Source organism: Lytechinus variegatus, chromosome 14 (assembly GCF_018143015.1).
Source record: "Lytechinus variegatus isolate NC3 chromosome 14, Lvar_3.0, whole genome shotgun sequence".
In the NCBI taxonomy this organism is placed as follows: domain Eukaryota; kingdom Metazoa; phylum Echinodermata; class Echinoidea; order Temnopleuroida; family Toxopneustidae; genus Lytechinus; species Lytechinus variegatus.
In genome coordinates, this window is record NC_054753.1 from 647,480 (window position 1) to 667,813 (window position 20,334).

The 20,334-nt window shown below is 37.4% G+C and overlaps 1 protein-coding gene across 10 annotated transcripts in view; it reads left to right on the plus strand.

Moving 5' to 3' along the window:
* Positions 1 to 20,334, plus strand: part of LOC121428166 (kinesin-like protein KIF1A) — a 161,516-nt gene that overhangs the window by 99,124 nt on the left and 42,058 nt on the right. For all 10 annotated transcript variants that reach the window (XM_041624762.1, XM_041624763.1, XM_041624766.1 and 7 more), the window contains 3 exons: positions 991 to 1,063; positions 1,576 to 1,690; positions 19,993 to 20,141. In XM_041624762.1, the coding sequence (XP_041480696.1) occupies positions 991 to 1,063; positions 1,576 to 1,690; positions 19,993 to 20,141 (337 nt within the window). The remainder of the gene's footprint in view (positions 1 to 990; positions 1,064 to 1,575; positions 1,691 to 19,992; positions 20,142 to 20,334) is intronic.

Below are 20,334 nucleotides of genomic sequence, written 5' to 3' on the forward strand. Positions count from 1 at the left end.
AGTTAGCAGAAAGGCATGTAAATCATTGCATGCACATATCTTTCAGTAGTAGTGATGCAGTGTAGCCACAGTAAATTGACATAGTAGAGTAAAAGTAACACAACAGTCTTTGTAAACTTGACTTTAAACAACGTATCAGGTTTCAGTCAGAATGCTATAAATTCTTTTCTAATGAAGTCAAGACTAAAAATATATTTCCATATTGTTATTTTTTCCTCTTTCTTTTTCTATTGCCTCTGTTTCATCTTTCACTCGCGGCTTTGTCTTCTGTGTAATTGTAATGGTGAATTCTAACATTGTCAAAATACTGTGTATGTCTGTCTATGTCCTTGTTGTTTTATCTAATATTCTTTGTATGAAATCTTTCCTTTGTGTCCGTCATTCTGTATCTTTATGTACTCACCGTCTCACACCATCCCACTGTTGCTCTTGGCATCTTTGTTTACTCTGTCTACCCCTCCCCTATGCTTCTTTTTCTCTACTTCCCCCCCCCCCCCAAATGTACTTCTTCATTTCAATATATTAATTTTTCATTTTTCTGCTTATGACTACCCTACCCCCCCCCCCTCCATCTATTTATCTTATTCTCACTTCTCCCTCACTCCCCCATCCCTGTTCTGTCCCATATCTCTAAACTGTTCCTCACTATTCCTCTATACCTTTGTTTTTATTAACATCTCTCATTTTATGTATATCCGATTCAAACACCCACACCCCCATTTCGTTACCCCTTCCCTTCATTCCCTTTTAATCCCCCCTTCATTCCCCTTCACCCCTTCCCCTTCATTTCCTTTTCACTTCCATTTCATTCCCCCTTCACACCCTTCATTTCCCTTCTCCCCTCCCCCATTATTCCCTTTTCACCCCTTCCCTTCATTCCCTTTTAATCCCCCTTCCTCCTTCTCCACTTCCCTTCATTCACTCTTCACCCTCTTCCTATCTCCCATCGACCCCCTTCTCCCACCTCTTTACTCCCCTCACCCCCTCCAGATTGCTTGCCATGGAGATGCAGTACAAGAAAGAGAAGGAAGAAGCAGACCAACTTTTAGAGCAACAAAGACTGGTACATAATGTATTCTTTCTTTGATCTAACCCTTGTACAACAGGAACTACTGTACAATGGACATTGGGGAAATTCCACATGAGAAAAATCATCACCTTACTTCATATTCCTATAAACAATTATACCAAACCAGAATATCCAAGTCTGGATAAAAGAAAAACGCTTGTGTATTGAAAAAAAACAAGTTAGCATCAGTATCCTAATTTGGAAAACCAGTTCCAAGTGAAAAGATCAATTCCTGCAAAAGATTACTTTACATTTTTCTTTAAATCATATTCATAAGTCATTTCATTGTTTGGGTTAGCTTTGTGTATTTATTGCAACAATGTTTCATCCAGCAATAGGATTACAAAATCTTGTTGCAAGAGTAAAGGAATTATTAAGATTGCCTGCAAGATATGCTATGAAGAGATACATTTTATCCACATTTCTTTGTAATTACATTTATTTAATGTGACAAACACCTTTATTTTTCTTGACCATCGACCGTAACAATTCTCTTTCCACCACAGGATTATGAGAGCAAACTGCAGGCCCTACAGAAGCAGATGGAGACCCAGAGCCTCCTCTCCGGCAGCGTGTCGGGCGACCTCAGCTGCGAAGACGACGATGACGACGGCCTGGAGAGTAAGTTGCTGACCATTTTATTTCTGGCTGTCTTGTTTTGGTACATCTACTATTTCTCTATGCTCATTTTATCCCTCCTCTTCCTCCTCAGCTGTTACCTGGTACTCATGACGGAGCTCAGATGACAAAAGGGGAAGGGGAGGGGTAGGGAAGGGGGCAAGGAATGGGTGAAGAGAGAGTGCAAGGTAGAGGGGAGACACGGACCAACGTGAACTTAAAGGACAAGTCCATCCCAACAAAAACTTGATTTTAATAAGAAGAGAAAAATTCAACAAGCCTAACACTAGAAATTTCATCAAAATCGGATGTAAAATAAGAAAGTTATGACATTTTAAAGTTTCGCTTCATTTCACAAAACAGTTATATGCACATCTCGGTCAGTATGCAAATGAGGGAACTGATGACATCACTCGCTCACTATTTCTTTTGTATTTTATTATATGAAAATATGAAATATTTTTATTCTCTCGTCACTGTCATGTGAAATGAAGTTTCATTCCTCCTTGAACACTTGGAATTCCCTTATTTTAATATTTTGTGGTTCAGGCAAGGAGGTCCTAATCGTCAAATTCGTAAAAATTGAAATATTGTATAATTCAAACAATAAAAAACAAAAGAAATAGTGAGTGAGTGACATCATCGACTCTCTCATTTGGATGTAACTGACTCGTTCATATAACTATTTTGTTAAAAATAAGCGAAACTTTGAAATGTCATAACTTTCTTATTTTACATCCGATTTTGATGAAATTTTCAGCATTGTGCTTGTCTGATTTTTCTCTATTGATTCAAATCAACATTTTTCTGAGGTGGACTTGACCTTTAAGGGGTGGGAGAAGGAGTCCGAGAGGGGAATGGAAGCTCTGACTTTCTGAAGGCAGAGGTTCATTTAGTGTGAGATGCCATTTCCTGTCACCTCCAATCTCATATTATGTCTCCAAGTGCAATTTCTATGTTTGATGAGCCCAGAAAAAAGGAAAGTTTTAATGAGCTTAAGAAAGAAGAATGCGCCCTCTTTGATTATACCCCGCCCATTCACCCACTTATCTCCCGAGTATGTACATTTCTGATTTTTAAAAAGGGACCATATTATATAGAGTTTGTCTATGCATGATATTAAATAAGTTTTTTTTTCAGTTCCATACTGATCATTTTCAGTTCCAAACTGTCACAAATTGTCAAAAAAGTGCCAAAAACTTTGGAGAGATTGTATTTTAATGTCTTGTATACTTAGTGTCACCCTCATGGGATTAGTGTTTGGAATGTGCTATTATTATGAAAACACTGACACAAATGTTTCTCTCTGTTTCAATATAAATAGTTTTAATTCCCCATTCGCAAACAAACTTTTAACTGAATTGAATACATTATAATATACTTATGTAGCAACTCGTAAACTGAATTGTAGTAGTGAATTAGCATAATGTTACTGTTTACATGTGGAAAATACATTCTTTTATTGTTGACAGAAGATTACTGAAGAATTAAAGATTTAGGAGTCATCGGACAGAAAACTTTCTGCTACATTTGAATAGTAATACACATCATATCAGTTCAAAGTTCAAACGTTATCAAACAGCAATTTTGAATGAAAAATGATTAAAAAAAAATTTAAAAAAGCATCTCAGCCCCCCCCCCCCCCCCACCAAAAAAAATTCAATGTGTGGTCTTGTAATGTGGAATATTTACAATTTGCTCTGTAATTTAGGATTGATGAATCTATTGAGTCCAGAATACTCTGTTTATGTTTGTGTGAATGTGAGTGTGCCATTGTGAGATATTTGAAGAGAAATGTATGACATTTGTTTGTGAAAAAATGGTTGAAAAATTATAAGCTGACCAATATTTGGTTATTATAGAGGATAATACTTAAAACAACTGCTCTTTGTCACGCTACATGTACATTGTATCACTATCTCACTACCTTTATATATCATTTGCATATTTTCATATTTTAGTAACGTGAGCAAGTGTATTTCTATGTATTTGGTCACGCTGTTGAGTATTATTCAAAGCTTTAATAAGATAACATTTTTAGAGGAACGATGACAGAAACCTGAGGATTGCTTTGCGTTATAGGAAGGGAGCTATGTGGTCAAATAAAACTAATGAACCACTTGCTTGGAGTGGCATAATGGGTAGGTTAAGCGCCGTGGTGTAGCGGTTCTGACTCTCGCCTTGTAATCAGAGGGTCGTGTGTTCGAATCCCACCATGGCCTAGCGTCCTTTGGCAAGGCATCAATCCACAATTTGCCACTCTCCACCCAGGTGTTAAATTGGTTCCCGGTAGGATGCGAAAGCCTATGTAGTATGCCTAGCAATCGAGTCTGGGAACTCTTGTTGGAATGCTCTTCAGGGAGTGGAGAAGGTGCATACATAGTAATAATAATAATAATAATAATAATATAGGGTATTTATATTGCGCACATATCCACCTTGTTAGGTGCTCAAGGCGCTCCATTATTACCCGGCTAAGCTAGGCGTTCATAGCGCACAAAGCTTTTTAAGGAATTACTTCCTACCGGTACGCATTTACCTCTCTCCACCCAGATGGGTACCTGGTAGGATGGGAAAGCCTATATAGTATGCCTAGCAATTGAGTCTTGGAACTCTTGTTGGAATGTTCCCCAGGGAGTGGAGAAGGTGCATACATGGTATGCAGGCATGCATAAGGATCTGATGATATCGCAAATATGTTTGTTATCATTGGCAATTCTTGATGTCAATAAGTAGGAATAAATGATGTCAATAAGTAGGAATAAACGGCTCTGTCTGCTGGCATATGCTGGCTAAATATCTTCTGGTGTTTCAGAGAGGGTTTCATCAATATTTGTTGTGCGACAAGTTGTCAGATCTTCCAAAATTGCTTGATTTTATTTTTCTTAGAAGCACAGATACTGTGGCAACTGCCAGATTAAACAGGCTTTGTTGATAAAACATCCAACAAGGCCTTTCATCAATGCTCCCTTTGGGGGTTGTTACAGCCGCTTGAAATTGTGAATCTTTCAGACAAGTTTAGAAATGATAAATATAAAATGGATTAGATCCACACAAGTGAATGATCAATGTTACAGTCTATGAAATGAATGATGATGGTGATTTTGAAAGAGCCGAGACCAAAGAATAGTCTTATTTATTTTTCTTTGTATTTGTTTCTTTAATAGTCTCTTAGTTGTCTTTTTTTCCTCTTCATCATGATGCACTTCTAGAAAAGAATTATTATTTTTGTTTAGATATGATGTAGACCATGTATCTTGTTTATTGTTGTTTCAAGTGCATGTCTTGTGTTCTTTGTATATTCAATTTTCTTTTATGTACCGTCCTTGTATTTATTTGATTTACTGAATTTGTGATTAGCAAAATCCTGCCTTGATCTGTGTGTATTTCTCTATTAGATAACTATTTATTTTCTTGTTTGATTATCAATAACTTTAGGTTCTTTTTGTGTACATTGCTTGTTGTCTTATGTTTCATTGTTTCATCCATCAAAATATCTGCTGAAAATCATTCAAATGTACATTTTCATTTTATTTCTAATTTCCAATTGCCAGACAAATATCATGGTTCTATAAACAACAAGATCATTATGGTAACTTAGAAATTGAGACGTGGATTAATGCTCATTTTATTTCAGTAATTCACAGACAAAATAATAATGAAAACATGTAATCATTTTATAAATCAAAATGAACCTTGCAGTAGAAAAGTTCATATATATATTGAATTGCTGAATTTTAAAAGACTTGCAAAATATAAAAAATGCCTTCTGTATTTTTCGCTTTAATTGCCATCGGGACCTCTTGGGAGATTATTATTATAATGCCTTGATTGTATTCTTAAGTTAACTCTTTATCTACCTTCATTTGTACTACATCATAACATCATTCATGAACTATATATATAGTCATATACATATTATTTATTGAATTATTATATTCAGTGATGTATTCATATTGATTTGAAATATATATGTATTTCTCCAGTCTCTAGACCAGGACTATATGTTGTCAAATGCTTATCCACCTCACGGGCTATTGCAATATTGTACCATGTTTTTGCACCTTTGTAATATCTCACATTGTATCATATCAAGATTTTGTAAAAAAATGATTGTAATTTCATAGTTGAACTATATATGTTTTCGGTTCCCAAGTTTTCAGATGATACGTACTTAACATATTAGCTTGAAATGATAGGTACTTAACATGTTCGCGTTCCATCTTATCCCTTCTTACAAGTTCCCTTGAAGAGAACATACATGTAATTTAGATTTAGTCCATAACTACATGTATTCAACGAAAATGAAATATCCAATATGATTTCATATTTATTAACAAATCTGCTCTTTCGACCTCATAGCTTTTCCATGATAAATTATCATTTCAATTAATAGTTCCATTCTACAGTCCAAAATAATATGCATGGTTTTATCCAAAGGGAGAGTGTCTCTAAAGCCTCAAAGAAAAGTGTTTATTTGTAAAAATGCAAATTGGCTTCCTTTGTATACAATTTTTGTATGAATCGACCATTTTTGTACTTCATTTATTGATATTTACTGCTTTTTGAAAAATTAATTGGTTTTGCTACGTTTTGTGTGTTAATGCGTGTTCCAGTATTTACTCTGGAAGTTTATTTTAGGATGTGTTGAACTGTCTTTGAAGTGCAAGAAGTGAAAATGCACGTTTTCATTCCGATTGTTTATGGGATGTATTGTAATATTCTTTGCTGATGTTGGTTATCATGCTTTTATATTTCTAACCATCTCCACAAAAAAATACCAATTTAACTTGAGATCGAGTAAAATCACTTTAAAATTGATTATTTACTACACTGCGCTATACTTACCTATACCATCTCATCAAATTGCTATTCGTTACCCTGACTCGAATAGCCACCGGTAAAAACTCCCCGAAAGAGGCTAACTGCAATCAGATAGCCTGGGAAACCCGTCACGGGACGAGACCCATAAAACCCCCTCGCCACATATAAGCCTCCTCTTTCGTTACCGCGACGTCGTTGAGTACACTCGAAACGTTTAGCCACCGCGCAATTTTTTTATGAATCACGATGTCTGAAGAAATAACTGAAATAAACATTATTTTCCAACCCTAAAGATCTCAATAAAAAGGGGAGATCAACTCGGTCAAGATAAAGCCGAGGGCCATTATCTCGGTCAAGACAAAGCCGAGAAATAATAACAGCACGATGATAAGGCGGCCAAGATAAAGCCGAAGAATAAGAAGTCTAACACTTATAACCCGGCCAAGACAACGCCGGCAAATGACACTACACAATCAGACACCCAGCCCCTTAGGCGGGAGGTAGACCAGGGTACGGATAAATCGGAAGAGGCTGTTTACACTCCTTCCGATCGGGGTAACTAACTCCTCATCAAAGAGTATAGGGCGGGCAAGAAGAAGCCTCGCTATGACCACTCGTGTTCTAATGACAATCAGGCTCGAGTTAACGACTCACTACAACCCCTATATTTTATAAGAAGCTTCGACTGGCCCGGGATTGTGACCGGTCAGTCCATTCATTGCCAGACCCCGCCGAGACGGGTCATCATCAGTTATCTATAGTACAGTCCACCAGGTTGGTGTATCATCGTACTTGTAGAATTGTGCAGGAGTTCATGCAGTGCTGTGGAATTAAGATCTATTCTACGTACATGCGGTCTAAAATAATAATTAAGAAAAATTATGAACAATTGTAGTAGTTGGATCTTGGAAGCCTTGCAGGCGATCCTCCCCCATCGGGTGCTGCAATCGACCCATCCCGACCCCTAGCCGCCCGAGACAATGAGCTAATGAAAACTCGACTCATTCTAGACCATAATTCAATGCTCTAGACGTAGAGAGAGAGGCCTAGATCGCCTCATACAGATCGCGGAGTTGGGGCTAATGATAACTCGCCTCGTACTAGCCGTAGATAATAGTTTTCCATCGTGGGAGAATCTGATTCGGAATTCGATTACCACCGACCCAATTCATTAGAAGAGATTGGGGGCGATTTCCCCAACAATTTCTTATACACTGTAAAAAAAAAAAAAAAAAAACGTGATTTTACAGAAAATAAACAGAAGATTATGCAGAAAACAATAACAGAATCATTCTGTAAATTCATTAAACAGGAACTTTTCTGCAATTCAACAGAACAGACTCTGCTGCAGGAACTTCTTTTATTTTAAGGATAAATTTTCTAACAGTGTAGCAGCTCCTTGCATTCCCTGAAAGCTGCCCAGCAAATGGGATTCGATCGAAGAGATTCACCATTAGGGGTACGAGAGAGTTCTGGCTTACTCAAACGCGATACTCCGACTAGTGGGAACATGCCTTTTAAATACTGCCCTCATCTTCGGACCGAAAACAGTATACCAGTAGCGTATAGCAGCTAGCAGCGAATATGAGCGAGAGAGAAGTCAATCTTCCGCCTGAACTCGTCCGTCTGCGATCAAGATGGACGTTCCGTATATAGATCCTGCTTTCGGGACGTCCGCTCCCAGATAAGCAATACTCTCGGCTTATACCCATCAGTAAAGAAGTCTCGAACTCTATCGGTTTGCCGCTCAAGACTGAGGATTTTTTGTGCATCCCTTCGGCCCCGGACGTTGCTTTCCGTGTCGGGGATGCGGGAGCGAGGAAGACTAGATCGATCGGGCCGTAACCCTCGCCGCGGCACTGGTTACCACTCAGCCGACTATCAGCTTACAGTTGCAGCGCTGGACGTGGCCGCCCGGAGCGGTATGGTTTTCGCGATGTGCTAGGGGTATCTGATATCCGCTCGTAGTGAAGCTGAGCGGCTTGGACTGAGTCTCTACCAATGACAAGAACTTATTGCTAGAGTCACAAAATCGCTGATCTCCAGTATGAGCAAGCAGCAATCAACACTGCTATGCACAAGGGCAAGGAGGGCTAAAGACTAGATGCTCTCAAGATGATTGAGAAAGGGGCAGCTACTGAGCTGGACTTCTCATTCTCAATAAGCTTCCTTGCGAAGGTAAGGACTTGTTTATGGACACTTTCAAGAAGCATTGCACAAGTCTTTTTCAGCCAACACCACAGCTGACAAGACATTTTATTAGCTCTCCTCGAGTAGACCTAGTCCGCCAGGCCCTAGTCCAGGGCCAGGCCCAGACCAGAGACCTCCATACGCTAGCTCTAGCTCCATACCCTAGACCTATAATGAACTTAAAGGGTCATCCCCCTCTTCCCTCGCTCTGGTAGCGACGCCAGGAATGAAAGGGGCCGCTGGGAAAGTCATAGGAATCCTCATGGTGGGGGACGGGGCCGCCAGGCGTTCTTTCAATGCACCAAATTCAGGGCCCCCACTCATAACCGGGACTTATGACAATCTAACACTAACCCTTCCCCACAAGCAGTAGGGAGAAGACTATTTCTTTGCCTTTACTTTTCATTATTTGAAATCTGTTCCAAGTCCACAGCAATATGTAATATTGAGGTGTTCATGTGCCAAAAAAAAAAAAAAAAAAACTACCCTTTCATATCAGAAGAACATAGAAAGGAGGAAATAGTGGTGATGGATGAGGTTGTCAAAATCATACCAGGCAAATCATACAGGCATAATGGTAAAACTTGCCAAACTTGGGTTACTTACAAAGTTGCGTTCACTTGTATAGAATGTAGACCTAGTAATATTCTTGATAATTTTGTGGCATCTGAGGTATATATCTACACTATTTTTGGCTTATAAAGCAATGACAGAAGTAACTTGTAGATGTGGTTTATGGAGTGGTCTTTGGATGCTCAGACAGTCTTGAGATCTCAAACCAAGGCCTGAGGGTGGTGAACCCTTAAGAATTGCTGCTATTGTCCATCAGTTTCTACCACACTTGCCACAATGATATCACTATCAGCTTCTCGGAAATATTTATGACATAAATCTACTGTGTGTTCCAATGATAAAGATTTCCATACAATCCCAGAGTTCTCAATCAGGGATTGTGATTAAGATAATATTTTAATGTTCGTAATAGAAATCTGAGTTTAGAAATATTCCAAAATTCTTTTTACCCAATTTATTGTGAGCCCGGCAGCCACTGTGCAGCTCCAGACCGATGAGGCTCTATACTCTAAATGTTGAACGCCGAACAGGGTGGTAGCAAATACCCCCCCCCACACCTGTTTGTGAGAAGTACATTCTACCAACTGATCCAACTAACTGGTTCTGAAAGTGTACAAGGGGTGGTCAATTTTTTGCCTACATCAAATTGAAGGCCAATATGGTATCTCATATATTTTGCCTGCAACTTTCATCAGGAATTGGTTAATGATAATAAATCAGTTCTTGTTTAGCACATATCACATTATGTCCAAAGACCTGGATATTATTACCCTGGGGTTTCGAGGAATAAAGTCCTGCCAGGTACCCATTCATCTCTCTTGGATTGAGTGCTGCGCAATGTGGATAAAAAAAAAAAAAAAAAAAAAAAAAAAAAAAATGCTCCACATCATCTGTACGATATTCATTATTATGCAAATGTCATTGGTTTGATCATGAAGCCCTCGTATGATATCAAATAGTCCCTATGGACCTTGCAGCAATCCAACAACTATCAAAAGGGTTGAGCAAGTGCTGTGTAAAGAGGTCTCCATCCAAAATAACTATTTGAAAAGGATAGAAAATAACAAAAAAAATTCTAGATTTGTTAGGGATTCCACCAGAAAGGTTATATCTTATGATATGACAGGTTTGTTTGTTCTCAAACCAGGGCCCTGTCTTACAAAGAGTTACGATTGATCCAATCAATCGTCCAATTCATCGTAACTATATTGAAATCCATCAGTGTCGTAAATTTTTTTCTACAGGAAATTTGCATAATGTCATTTGTAAACAAGAGAAGCTCATTGAAATTTTAAGAAAACAATGAATGCATGAATATACATCATAATTAGAACACTCATGATTCTAGACTCCAGAGATACTTCAGATGGTGTGGCAGTTTACAAATTGATCCAATTTCTGCCTCTTTAAGTCAGATAGCAGATTTATTTCCTTTATTATTTGATGAAGGTTTATCAGTCTCTTTTATAAGGGGTTACTGGTCAACCATAGCAGCCATTCATTCAGGCTTCTATAATAGGGAAACTACCTCAATTCAGCTGTCCTTACCAGACTAACAAGATCCTTCTTCTTAACAGATTCCTCCCAGCCGAAGACTCTTCCCCAATTGGAACCTGCCAAGAGTCCTTCGGTGCCCTAGCCAAATTCCCCTTTAAACCCATAATTGCTCCCTTCTTGATCTTTCCATTAAGACAGCCTTCTTGTTGACTATAGCTTCAAGTCTAAGACGTAGTTTGCTTCATACACCACGGTGAGACCGGGTCATATTCGTTGGGAGAAGGACAGAGTCCGCTTGATCCCTAGACCTGATTTCCTAGCTAAGAAATAGAAACCCCTAAATCCTGTGATGTTCTTCCAACCATTAGGGGGATATCATGGCTGAATGGATAACGCACTTGACTAGCGTCCTTGGAGTCCCAGGTTCAAGTCCTAGGGTGAACAATGTGATTTTACAGTCTCTCGTCAGTTTCCGAAGATAGGTTATGTTGTCCCGTACGTGCCTTAAAGTGGTACATTGATTAAAGTACATTCGCACTTCCCACCAACTGTTCATTAGTTCAATAGAACCTCACAGCCCTGTTAATCCAATTACAATTTCTCGAAGGTTAGTGCAGGGGATCAGGTCAGATGGAGAAAATACCATTTTATCAGGATCCTTTAGAGCCCACGATTCACGGGGCATAGCAGCATCTTGGGCACTTTTCAGGGTACCTCTTTGGAGGAGATCCTCCAGGCATCCTATTGGACCTATTCAATATCTTGTATCTTATTACTTATTTGATGTAATAGCCAAGACACAGGTTTTGCCTTGGCGGTTCTTGTCTTGTCCTAAATTTTCCTAGGCTATTTCCAGTTGATATATTTCATTAACGTGGTTGATGATTCTTATCCCTTTATTTCAAGAGTAGCTTCTCCAGTTGGGAGACTACTCCATTTTATAGAAAATCAGTTTCTTTATCATTGTTTTGCCTACTTGTCTGGAAAGGGTCTCGTTTCTGCCCCTCCTCCAGTTTTTCCGTGCTATTCTAGCAATTTGATGAGATGGTATAGGTAAGTATAGCGCAGTGTAGTAAATCAGAATGCTCAGTAGTGAGCATATTATTTACTAACAAGCTATACTTACCTATAGCTCCCCTCCCGTCCTCCCCAGCAGACCTCGCCCCTCCTTGGCAACGAAAGAGGAGGCTTATATGTGGCGAGGGGGTTTTATGGGTCTCGTCCCGTGACGGGTTTCCCAGGCTATCTGATTACAGTTAGCCTCTTTCGGGAGTTTTTACCGGTGGCTATTCGAGTCAGGGTAACGAATAGCAATTTGATGAGATGGTATAGGTAAGTATAGCTTGTTAGTAAATAATATGCTCACTACTGAGCATTCTGATTTACCATTTCTAAAACAAGTATTAACTTTGTCATAAATTTAGATATATTTACATGACATGTAGATGTGTAGAGTATTGTCAGTTCATTCATTGATCCATTTTTAAAATGTCCTTATGGGACACATTTCATTCCTTTTGATGTTTAAAATTCTGAATTTTTAATTAATTGAACAAAACCAATTTAACTTGAGATTCACACATATCCGTAAGGAAATCTGACAATTGTACCACAAACCTCTGAAATATTGTTGGAGGATGTAGTTGATACTAAACTAGGGCTGAAATGTTATAGATCATTTGAATAGTATATTTATTTTTTCTCCATTTGTCCATGCAGTATATAAAACAGTACTGGTTAAAATGTACATGTGAAATCGTTATACCACATAGGAAGACTGTCTATAAGTACATGTATAGGTCTATGGTATTATCAAGCTTTGTAAATATAATTTTTAAGAGATGCAATAAATTTTTCTAATAAAAACAACGGAGCTGTGTATTTGTGGTTATGTAGGTGGATTGTTATTCTAAGTCTTAACATATATATTGGAAACGTACATATAGAGTTGTTTTGTATGTGTACCAGTACGCAAGAACATATTAATTGAATTAGATTGTTTTAAATACCATGAACATATTTAGAGGCTTTTATCTTATTTTGAATCAATAATGAAATTGTATGTAAATTGGAATTTGGTTTTGGTTTTAGATTAGGATTTGAATTATGAATTCAAATTTGAAATCACATTCAAATTCAATCAAATTTTTAACTTACAAATTTGAAATTGATTTTATTGTCCATGTACACATAAACCAACATTTGCAATTTAAGCAAGTTTGCACATTGGAATCAAAAGGGAAAAAAAGTCTTGTGTAGAAACATCTCTCATTTACACTTCACTGGACTGACATTTGATGCTTTGGTCATAGGCATGAGATTAATGGGATCATTTATTGGTTTGCTCCCATCTACACCTTGATCCTATTCTAGTGATATGCTCACAATCAATACACATTGCACAGGTATTTCCAATACTACAGCTACACACAGACACATCCATTGCATTCATCTGTATGTGAGATGACAACATTTGGTATGGATAGGTGCTAGGGATTAAGCGGACTCCTAACTGGTAGCGGCATTCCATAACATCTCGAGTTATTAATCTCCGTCAGGGAACCATTGCCGAGACATCTGCTATTCCCATCAAAATAATGTCCCACAGTAGACTGTTGAACTTGAAGGGGGAGGAAGGGGTTTGGTCAGTAGGAGAGGGAGGGGGTGTAATGGAGAGACTGGGGTGGAAGATCAACTACATTATGTGGATCATTTCTTTTATTTTTAAACAACATGTAGGGATTAATAGTTCTTGAATTATGTAGATGAAGGGTTGAGGTTTTGCCCATGAGGCCAATATGTTCATGTGCATGAGTTGAGCTCGAAGGTTTTGATGCTCTTATTGACCAGTGCCGGCAACACAGAAGCATTGTTACTCTAACAGAGCATAAACAGTAAGCCCAGTTGCATCTATTTCATTTATTTACATTTAAATTTCATAACATTAGGCATTGCTGCCACATTACTGGTTTTAATAGGGCCTCTGTAAGCGCATCGTTAGTGCTAAACGTTACTGTGCGGTCAGTAATGGACATCAAGCTGCAATACAAGTTTTTTTTAATAAAAATATTTTTGTATAGCGCCTCCTCTGTCATGTTTGGAAGCTAGATAAATTTAGTTTGATATGGGCAATGTGGAAAATTATAGACACTGAATATCTCTTATAACTAAATGATGATTGATTGATTGACAAAACATTATAACTTGCTAGTCACCATCCCTGACAGTAAGATTGATGAGCACATTCCAGGGAAACATTTCATGAATAGTTTTGTCAATGATTTACACTGACAAATTTGTTCTTAGCCAATCAGATGCAAGGATTTCCTATAGCTTATAACATATGTCAGTGAAGATCACTGGCGAAATTCTTCATGAAACACCCCCCCCCCCCCCTAAAAAAAAACCAACAAATATGCTGTTTCTGGGAAGAAAAATTACTGCCTGGTGCACTTTATTAAAGTGAATTATTTAAATAGTCTTGGGTTTCACTGATGTTGTATTTCCAGCATTGACCCTTGTTTCCCCCATGACTACCCCAAACTTCCAGCAAAATGATGTACCCTTGGTAGAAACCAGCTGAGCTATAAAATAGTTCGGATATTTTTAATAGTTCCCCCTAGGAAGTAGTACTACTATCGCCCTTCTGACCCCAATATAACCCCCCCCCCTATTTTTGTCCCTCCCCTGACACCTCCCCCTTCAAAAAAGTTTCTGGAATTTCCCAGCATGCACTTGGGCTGACTCATTTGCATAAGAAGCCAGAAAGAACTGGAGGCTCCGCGGTGCTGTCCCTGTACGCGAGTCATGAGTTATTTTTAGATCGATGAGTCATAGCTTCTATGACTGGGGCCCCCCATTTTTACTCATCATAACGATCTTGACACCAGAGACCGTCAATGCCTGATGCATACCCAGCTAATTGACGTGATGACTCCGACTCTCTATGCAAGACAGTTGAGATCTATCAGCATCAATTAAAGGAGCCGAACACTTAACGCTGCTGTGATGAAAGAACTCCACATTAATTATTCATTTAGTCATTGAGGGAATAATTATTGATATTTTTCTTATTTTCAAATTGACATTTTCTGTTTTATTTAATTACTAAATATTGATTTTCGTATTATATATTTATATAGCATCTTAGGCCTGGGTTGAGATGAAGTATAGATACAAAAATGTATTAGTAAAATTCATAAGAAGATTCAATTTACAGGGGAGCTTTTATTTCTGTGTTATGATTTTTGCAAAGTACAAAGCACTGTGATACATTTGTCTATAATGTATTAAGAGATGAAGCATATTGCTTTACATTAAAAATTCATCCACATGCTTCAGAATTTTTACAATCATTTTCTTCAACTCCTCTTACCAGACCCAAAATGTGGTTTGAACGCAATTTGAGTGATGTCTCTTCCAATTAGGATCTCATTTTCTGATCAAATAATTCCTCTCATGTCACACATAATGATTTAATCACATTATGATCACTTGTGGTCTACCGAAACTTGTTCTCGATTCATATTTGAAACCTGCATGAGGTGAAATTTAGTTGTGAATTGCAGACCCTGTTTGATAATATTAGTGAAAGTTCAATGCTAATCAATCAAAATATCAAAGGTTATCAAATTGTACTCTACGTTTATCATTATTCAATGTTTGTACTCGGGTATATATCATCATGCTCTTTAGGTGAATTCATACTTCAAAATTCAGATTCAAATTCATTTTACTCACATCCTTGATAAGTCAAAAATACATTAACGTACAATGTTACAAACTAAACATTATGATGCATCTGCATTGGATGTGATGATAGGGGTCTTAAATGAAGACTAGTTTGAAATTAGGGTACAAGTTTAAAGACAAGTTGATTAGAATGAGCAGCTTCAGTGCAACAGCTTCATTCAAGCAGGGACAATTTATCCCCTGCAATTTTCCTCCAGGGTATTCAGAGCTCAGGTTAGAGGTGTAGCCAGGAGCCCTTTTCACGGGGAGATATAATTATTTTAAGTTTGTCATTACCATGGTAACATGGCTCAGCAGCCAATCACATTCAAGGTATCCATGGTAGTTACAATAATGGCAAGGTTGCAATAGTTATAACTTTGTATGAAACAGGGGCCCATTTCATTTCCCCATACACAGTAAATGTTTACTCTTAAATTATACTGGAATATGAAATAACATATTGAAGCAAAGAGAGAGAGGTTGAGAGAGGGCAGTGTGAAAGAGAAAATTTTTTAAATATTTTTTTCTTCATTTCATCTTCAGGTACATGTAGATGCACATGTATTTCTTAAGTATGCTTCACATTGTAAGTAAGAAATCAGTTGATTGATCCATCAACTTCATTTTAGCCTAGAACAAGACACTAACTACTGAGCTATGATGTTATCTGGAGAGTTTGATGTCTTAAGCTGCAGAGTTGAGGTGATGTTGATGTTGGGCAGATTCTTCTCACCAGCAAAGCATTAAGTGATCCAATTGGTTTAACTATGGTCAGGCAAATGTTACCTGAATCTGGACAATTTTAGTTGATAAATTCATCAACACAGTTTGCACCTAAAATATCTGGAAGTGGAAAGATAACCACAAAAATATTACTCACTGGTCAATGAGGCATTGGAAAAAGAACATTGTAACATGGTAGTAGGGTCCATGATTGTAAGCACAAGAAGTATACAGTGTTAACAGATTTTTAACACTTTTGGCTTCCTATAATTCTGACACAGACTGAGACTTACGTCATAGCTCAGATTAATAACAATATTCTGTGGTCTCAGTCTGGTAACCTAAAATTTTAGGTAACCTAAAATTATGGGAAATCAAGATTCAAACTCCTGTTTACACTGAGTTCCTTGTGAGTTCACTCAGAACTTTGTTTTAATGACAAATAACTAGTGAATTCATTGATTTTGAGATGGTTTGTAATGCTTTGAGTGTGAAATAAATACGATGATAATTGATCATCTAGTTATGCAGATTTGTGTTACATTTTGCTAGTACCATAATAAAACCATAACTTTGGACCCTGGTTGAAGGTCAAACCAGAGTTGGAACAAGAGTCCAGATGCATCTTTATCAAGGCCAGCAGTACTACAAGCTGTACACAGTGAGAACCGGCCATCATCTCTTCGCGGCGGACGTCTCATCGCAACCTCACGCCTCTCAGCTATCTCTTGGGGATGGTGCCAGACAAAGACAGACTTCACGTAATACATTTCCTATGTCTGCGCAGAGTTTGGAATCATCCATGTTTACAAGCAAAGCTGGCCGTGTCTCCCTTTTGTGACATCAAATCTTTTTTTTTTTGCTCCATGATGACTTTTTAGTTATTCCAAATTGCATCAAATTCTGCAATGAAATATGACATGTTTCAAACACTTTATTACAAAGAAATGCATAGTCCCTTTTCTCAATATTTAATTCTGGTACATGTAGGTTTATTACCTTTGGGACTTAAATACAGCATGGCTATAACTGTTGGGTTTTTTGGGGGAAGGGGGTGGGGTGAGAGTGTAAGACATATTGATCCTATTTGAGTCTTTTTATACATGAAATACACATTTCTTTGTTTCAAGTTCCATAGAAATATGCCTGTGTTTCATGCAGATGCTGAACATGTTCTTTTAAGTAAGGCATTTACAGGTCAATTATGATATTCTATTTTCTGAAATATTATGTCATGTGATAGAAGGGTGCTTTGTGTACAAGCTTGATAATGATTGCTTTGCTTCAAAAGGAAAATTAACAACTTATTTTGGTGGTTTTATTTGCATGGAATTGATCCTATTGGTGAAGGGTGGGCATAAGAGTAGATATGTTTTTAGTAATTTTCATTTCCTTTTTTAATTACATGTACATGTAGACGTGGGAAATATGGTTATTTTTGGTGCTGGTTTTGTTTTCACTAGTCAATGCGCTCATGTTGATGTTGCTATCAATGTATGAAAACGGCCCCCATTGTCATTTGCAAAATTAATCAAGCCCACACTAAGCCCCAAATTTGAAAAAGTTTCAGTCAAATTTAAAGGCATAATAAGAAAGCGAAAAAGAAATATGTTGATCATAATATGCAAATAAAGCTCTCATTTGTATTTCACATTTTGACCAGCCAGTACTTGGTGAACTGCATAATGACTCCAAATGTCAATATAAATATGTTTCCATTAACAATTTTTTTTTCTGTGATACTGTTTGATAAATGTATCTCTTTCTCCTTTATTTCTCAAACAATAAACTTTTTCTTACTCAAATTCAATGCGTTATAACCATTTCGTCCTTACATTTGTGTCTCACACCTTTATCCATGGAGATATTAATTCTGTTATTTATTTTTAACTCTGTGTTATCATCTCCATCACTAATCTATTTGTAAAAACTAACACTAATTTTGTTTTGTAAATCTATTCACTCATTGTTGATTTCTAATTAACATACACGTCATCTTTAATAGAATATTTGTGTTTCATTGTGCATGATTATAACATCAACCTTCATTTAGAAGACAACCTCTAATTCTTGTTCAATTTACCCTTTCATAGCAGAGTAGATCATAGACTAGATGTTGCCTCTATGTCATTTTAAAATGATTTTCACCACGAAGTGCCTTTCTTTCACTGTAATTGAGAGTTATATTTATTCAAAAGAGTATGAGACAATTTATGAGAAAATTGTATTAACTTTGCCTGTTAAGAGCAAGGAAGTCACTTGTACAGATTTTGTGTCCGTTCGAAGGTCCTACAATGTATATTGGAGATAATTCTAGCAGTCTGGGAGTCTTGTAAAAATTTTACCACATTGTGCTAAGTAGGAAACAAGTGACAAACATTATTATAAAAAATTGGAAGAGATATGGATTTTTTTCCAGGCAATATCTGGAGTTTTGATGTAATTTTCAATGAAGAACATGTATTTTCAACAAACAATTTTGTCTTGTTACTCTGTAGGGGACAATGTCACTTGATTCCTCTTGCCTCTCCAGGTAAATTTATGCTGTTACACTTATTAGTTATCAGGAGCAAAAGGAATTTGGTTCAGAATATAAAAAAAGACGGGAGCACTCGGCTTGCCTTGCTTGGTTTCCATGGTGACGTATAAATTTGCATGAAATTCATGTTTTTTGTCTCCCTCCCCCGAAGAAATGTTGAGAGGATGAGAAAAGTGAGAGTAAGAATGGAATTTAGAAGGTAAGTTGACTGCTCCTCCTTTCATATTTGCCGACATTATTTCATTTTGCTCCATGATAACTGGCACTTTAGAGGTATACAGCTAGTCTGCAGCCTCAGACACTACTTTCTCAAAAACTATTTTTTTTTGGTCTGGATTTTAAACTACCACATTCAAATAGGAATTGTTTACTTACTCGTATTCTAGCTTTCACAATCATGATTTGAATTCTTGCAAGTTGGGAGCTGTACTAGACTTGTCTCAAGGACTGCTTTATTTAATTAAACTCTCAATTAGGGTTTGTGCCCACAGACTAGCCTATGACACCATCTCTAAAGTTCCAAAGACTATATGGCCCGTATTCTGAAGTCGGGTTTAACTTAAACTCAGGTTTAAAGTTGTGGTTTAAGTATGGACAGCCAATTGTTACATAATCATTAACAGTAGAGATATCATACTTCAGCTTATTCGGCTCTCATAAATCATTCATAATTGTGTAGGAAGTATAAATAGGTGACTGTCTTCACCATCGATGAATCAGGAAAGAGCACGGTAAACATAAGAAACATACAACTTAATAAAAATTTTGGTACTTTTGGCTTCCCATACTTAGACCACAACTTTAAACCTGAGTTAAACCTGACATATATGCAAGGAGAGTTGAGTAAATCTTAAAGGTGTCGAAATAAACACCACCAGGTGCTCACATGAAACAAAAATCTTAACGCTAATATGAAAATGTGTTGAAATTACACCCTTAAACCTTTAAAGTTTGAACAAAACAGCAAGGAGTGTTGAATAACCTAAGATATTAGAGTAACACCACTAGGTGTTCAAAGAACATCATAAACTGAACACTGGTATCAAATTTATTGTGTGTTACCCTATGCACTCTGGGTAACAGCAGTTTTTGTGGTGCACAAATAGAGGTCCTACCAAACTCCAAACCCATTCTTCTGTTGAAATAAAAGGGTTAATGATACATGTACCTTACATTGATTAAGACTGAATTTTTGTATCCTTTTCCCAATTTGTTTTTTCCTAAGGTCAATGGACTGCCAGGGAATACCAGATTGCCATGTGGGTTTGGAGAAAATGGAGATTTTACAGGTTTACTTCAATCCGGGATGATCTATGGGGCAATGCTATACTACTCAAAGAGGCCAATGCTATCAGTGTGGAACTCAAGAAGAAGGTAAGAAATTGCCTGGGGGTGATGGGAGGGGGTGGGATTACTTAACTTTTGGCATTTTTGGTGTGTGCACACACAGCAAAAACTGGTGTTAACCGTTGTACATAGAGGACCACACCAGTTATCTTACACCGGTGTTAAATTGGTGGTGTTAGTTTTACACCTATAGGTGTTATTACAACACCTTTTGTTGTTA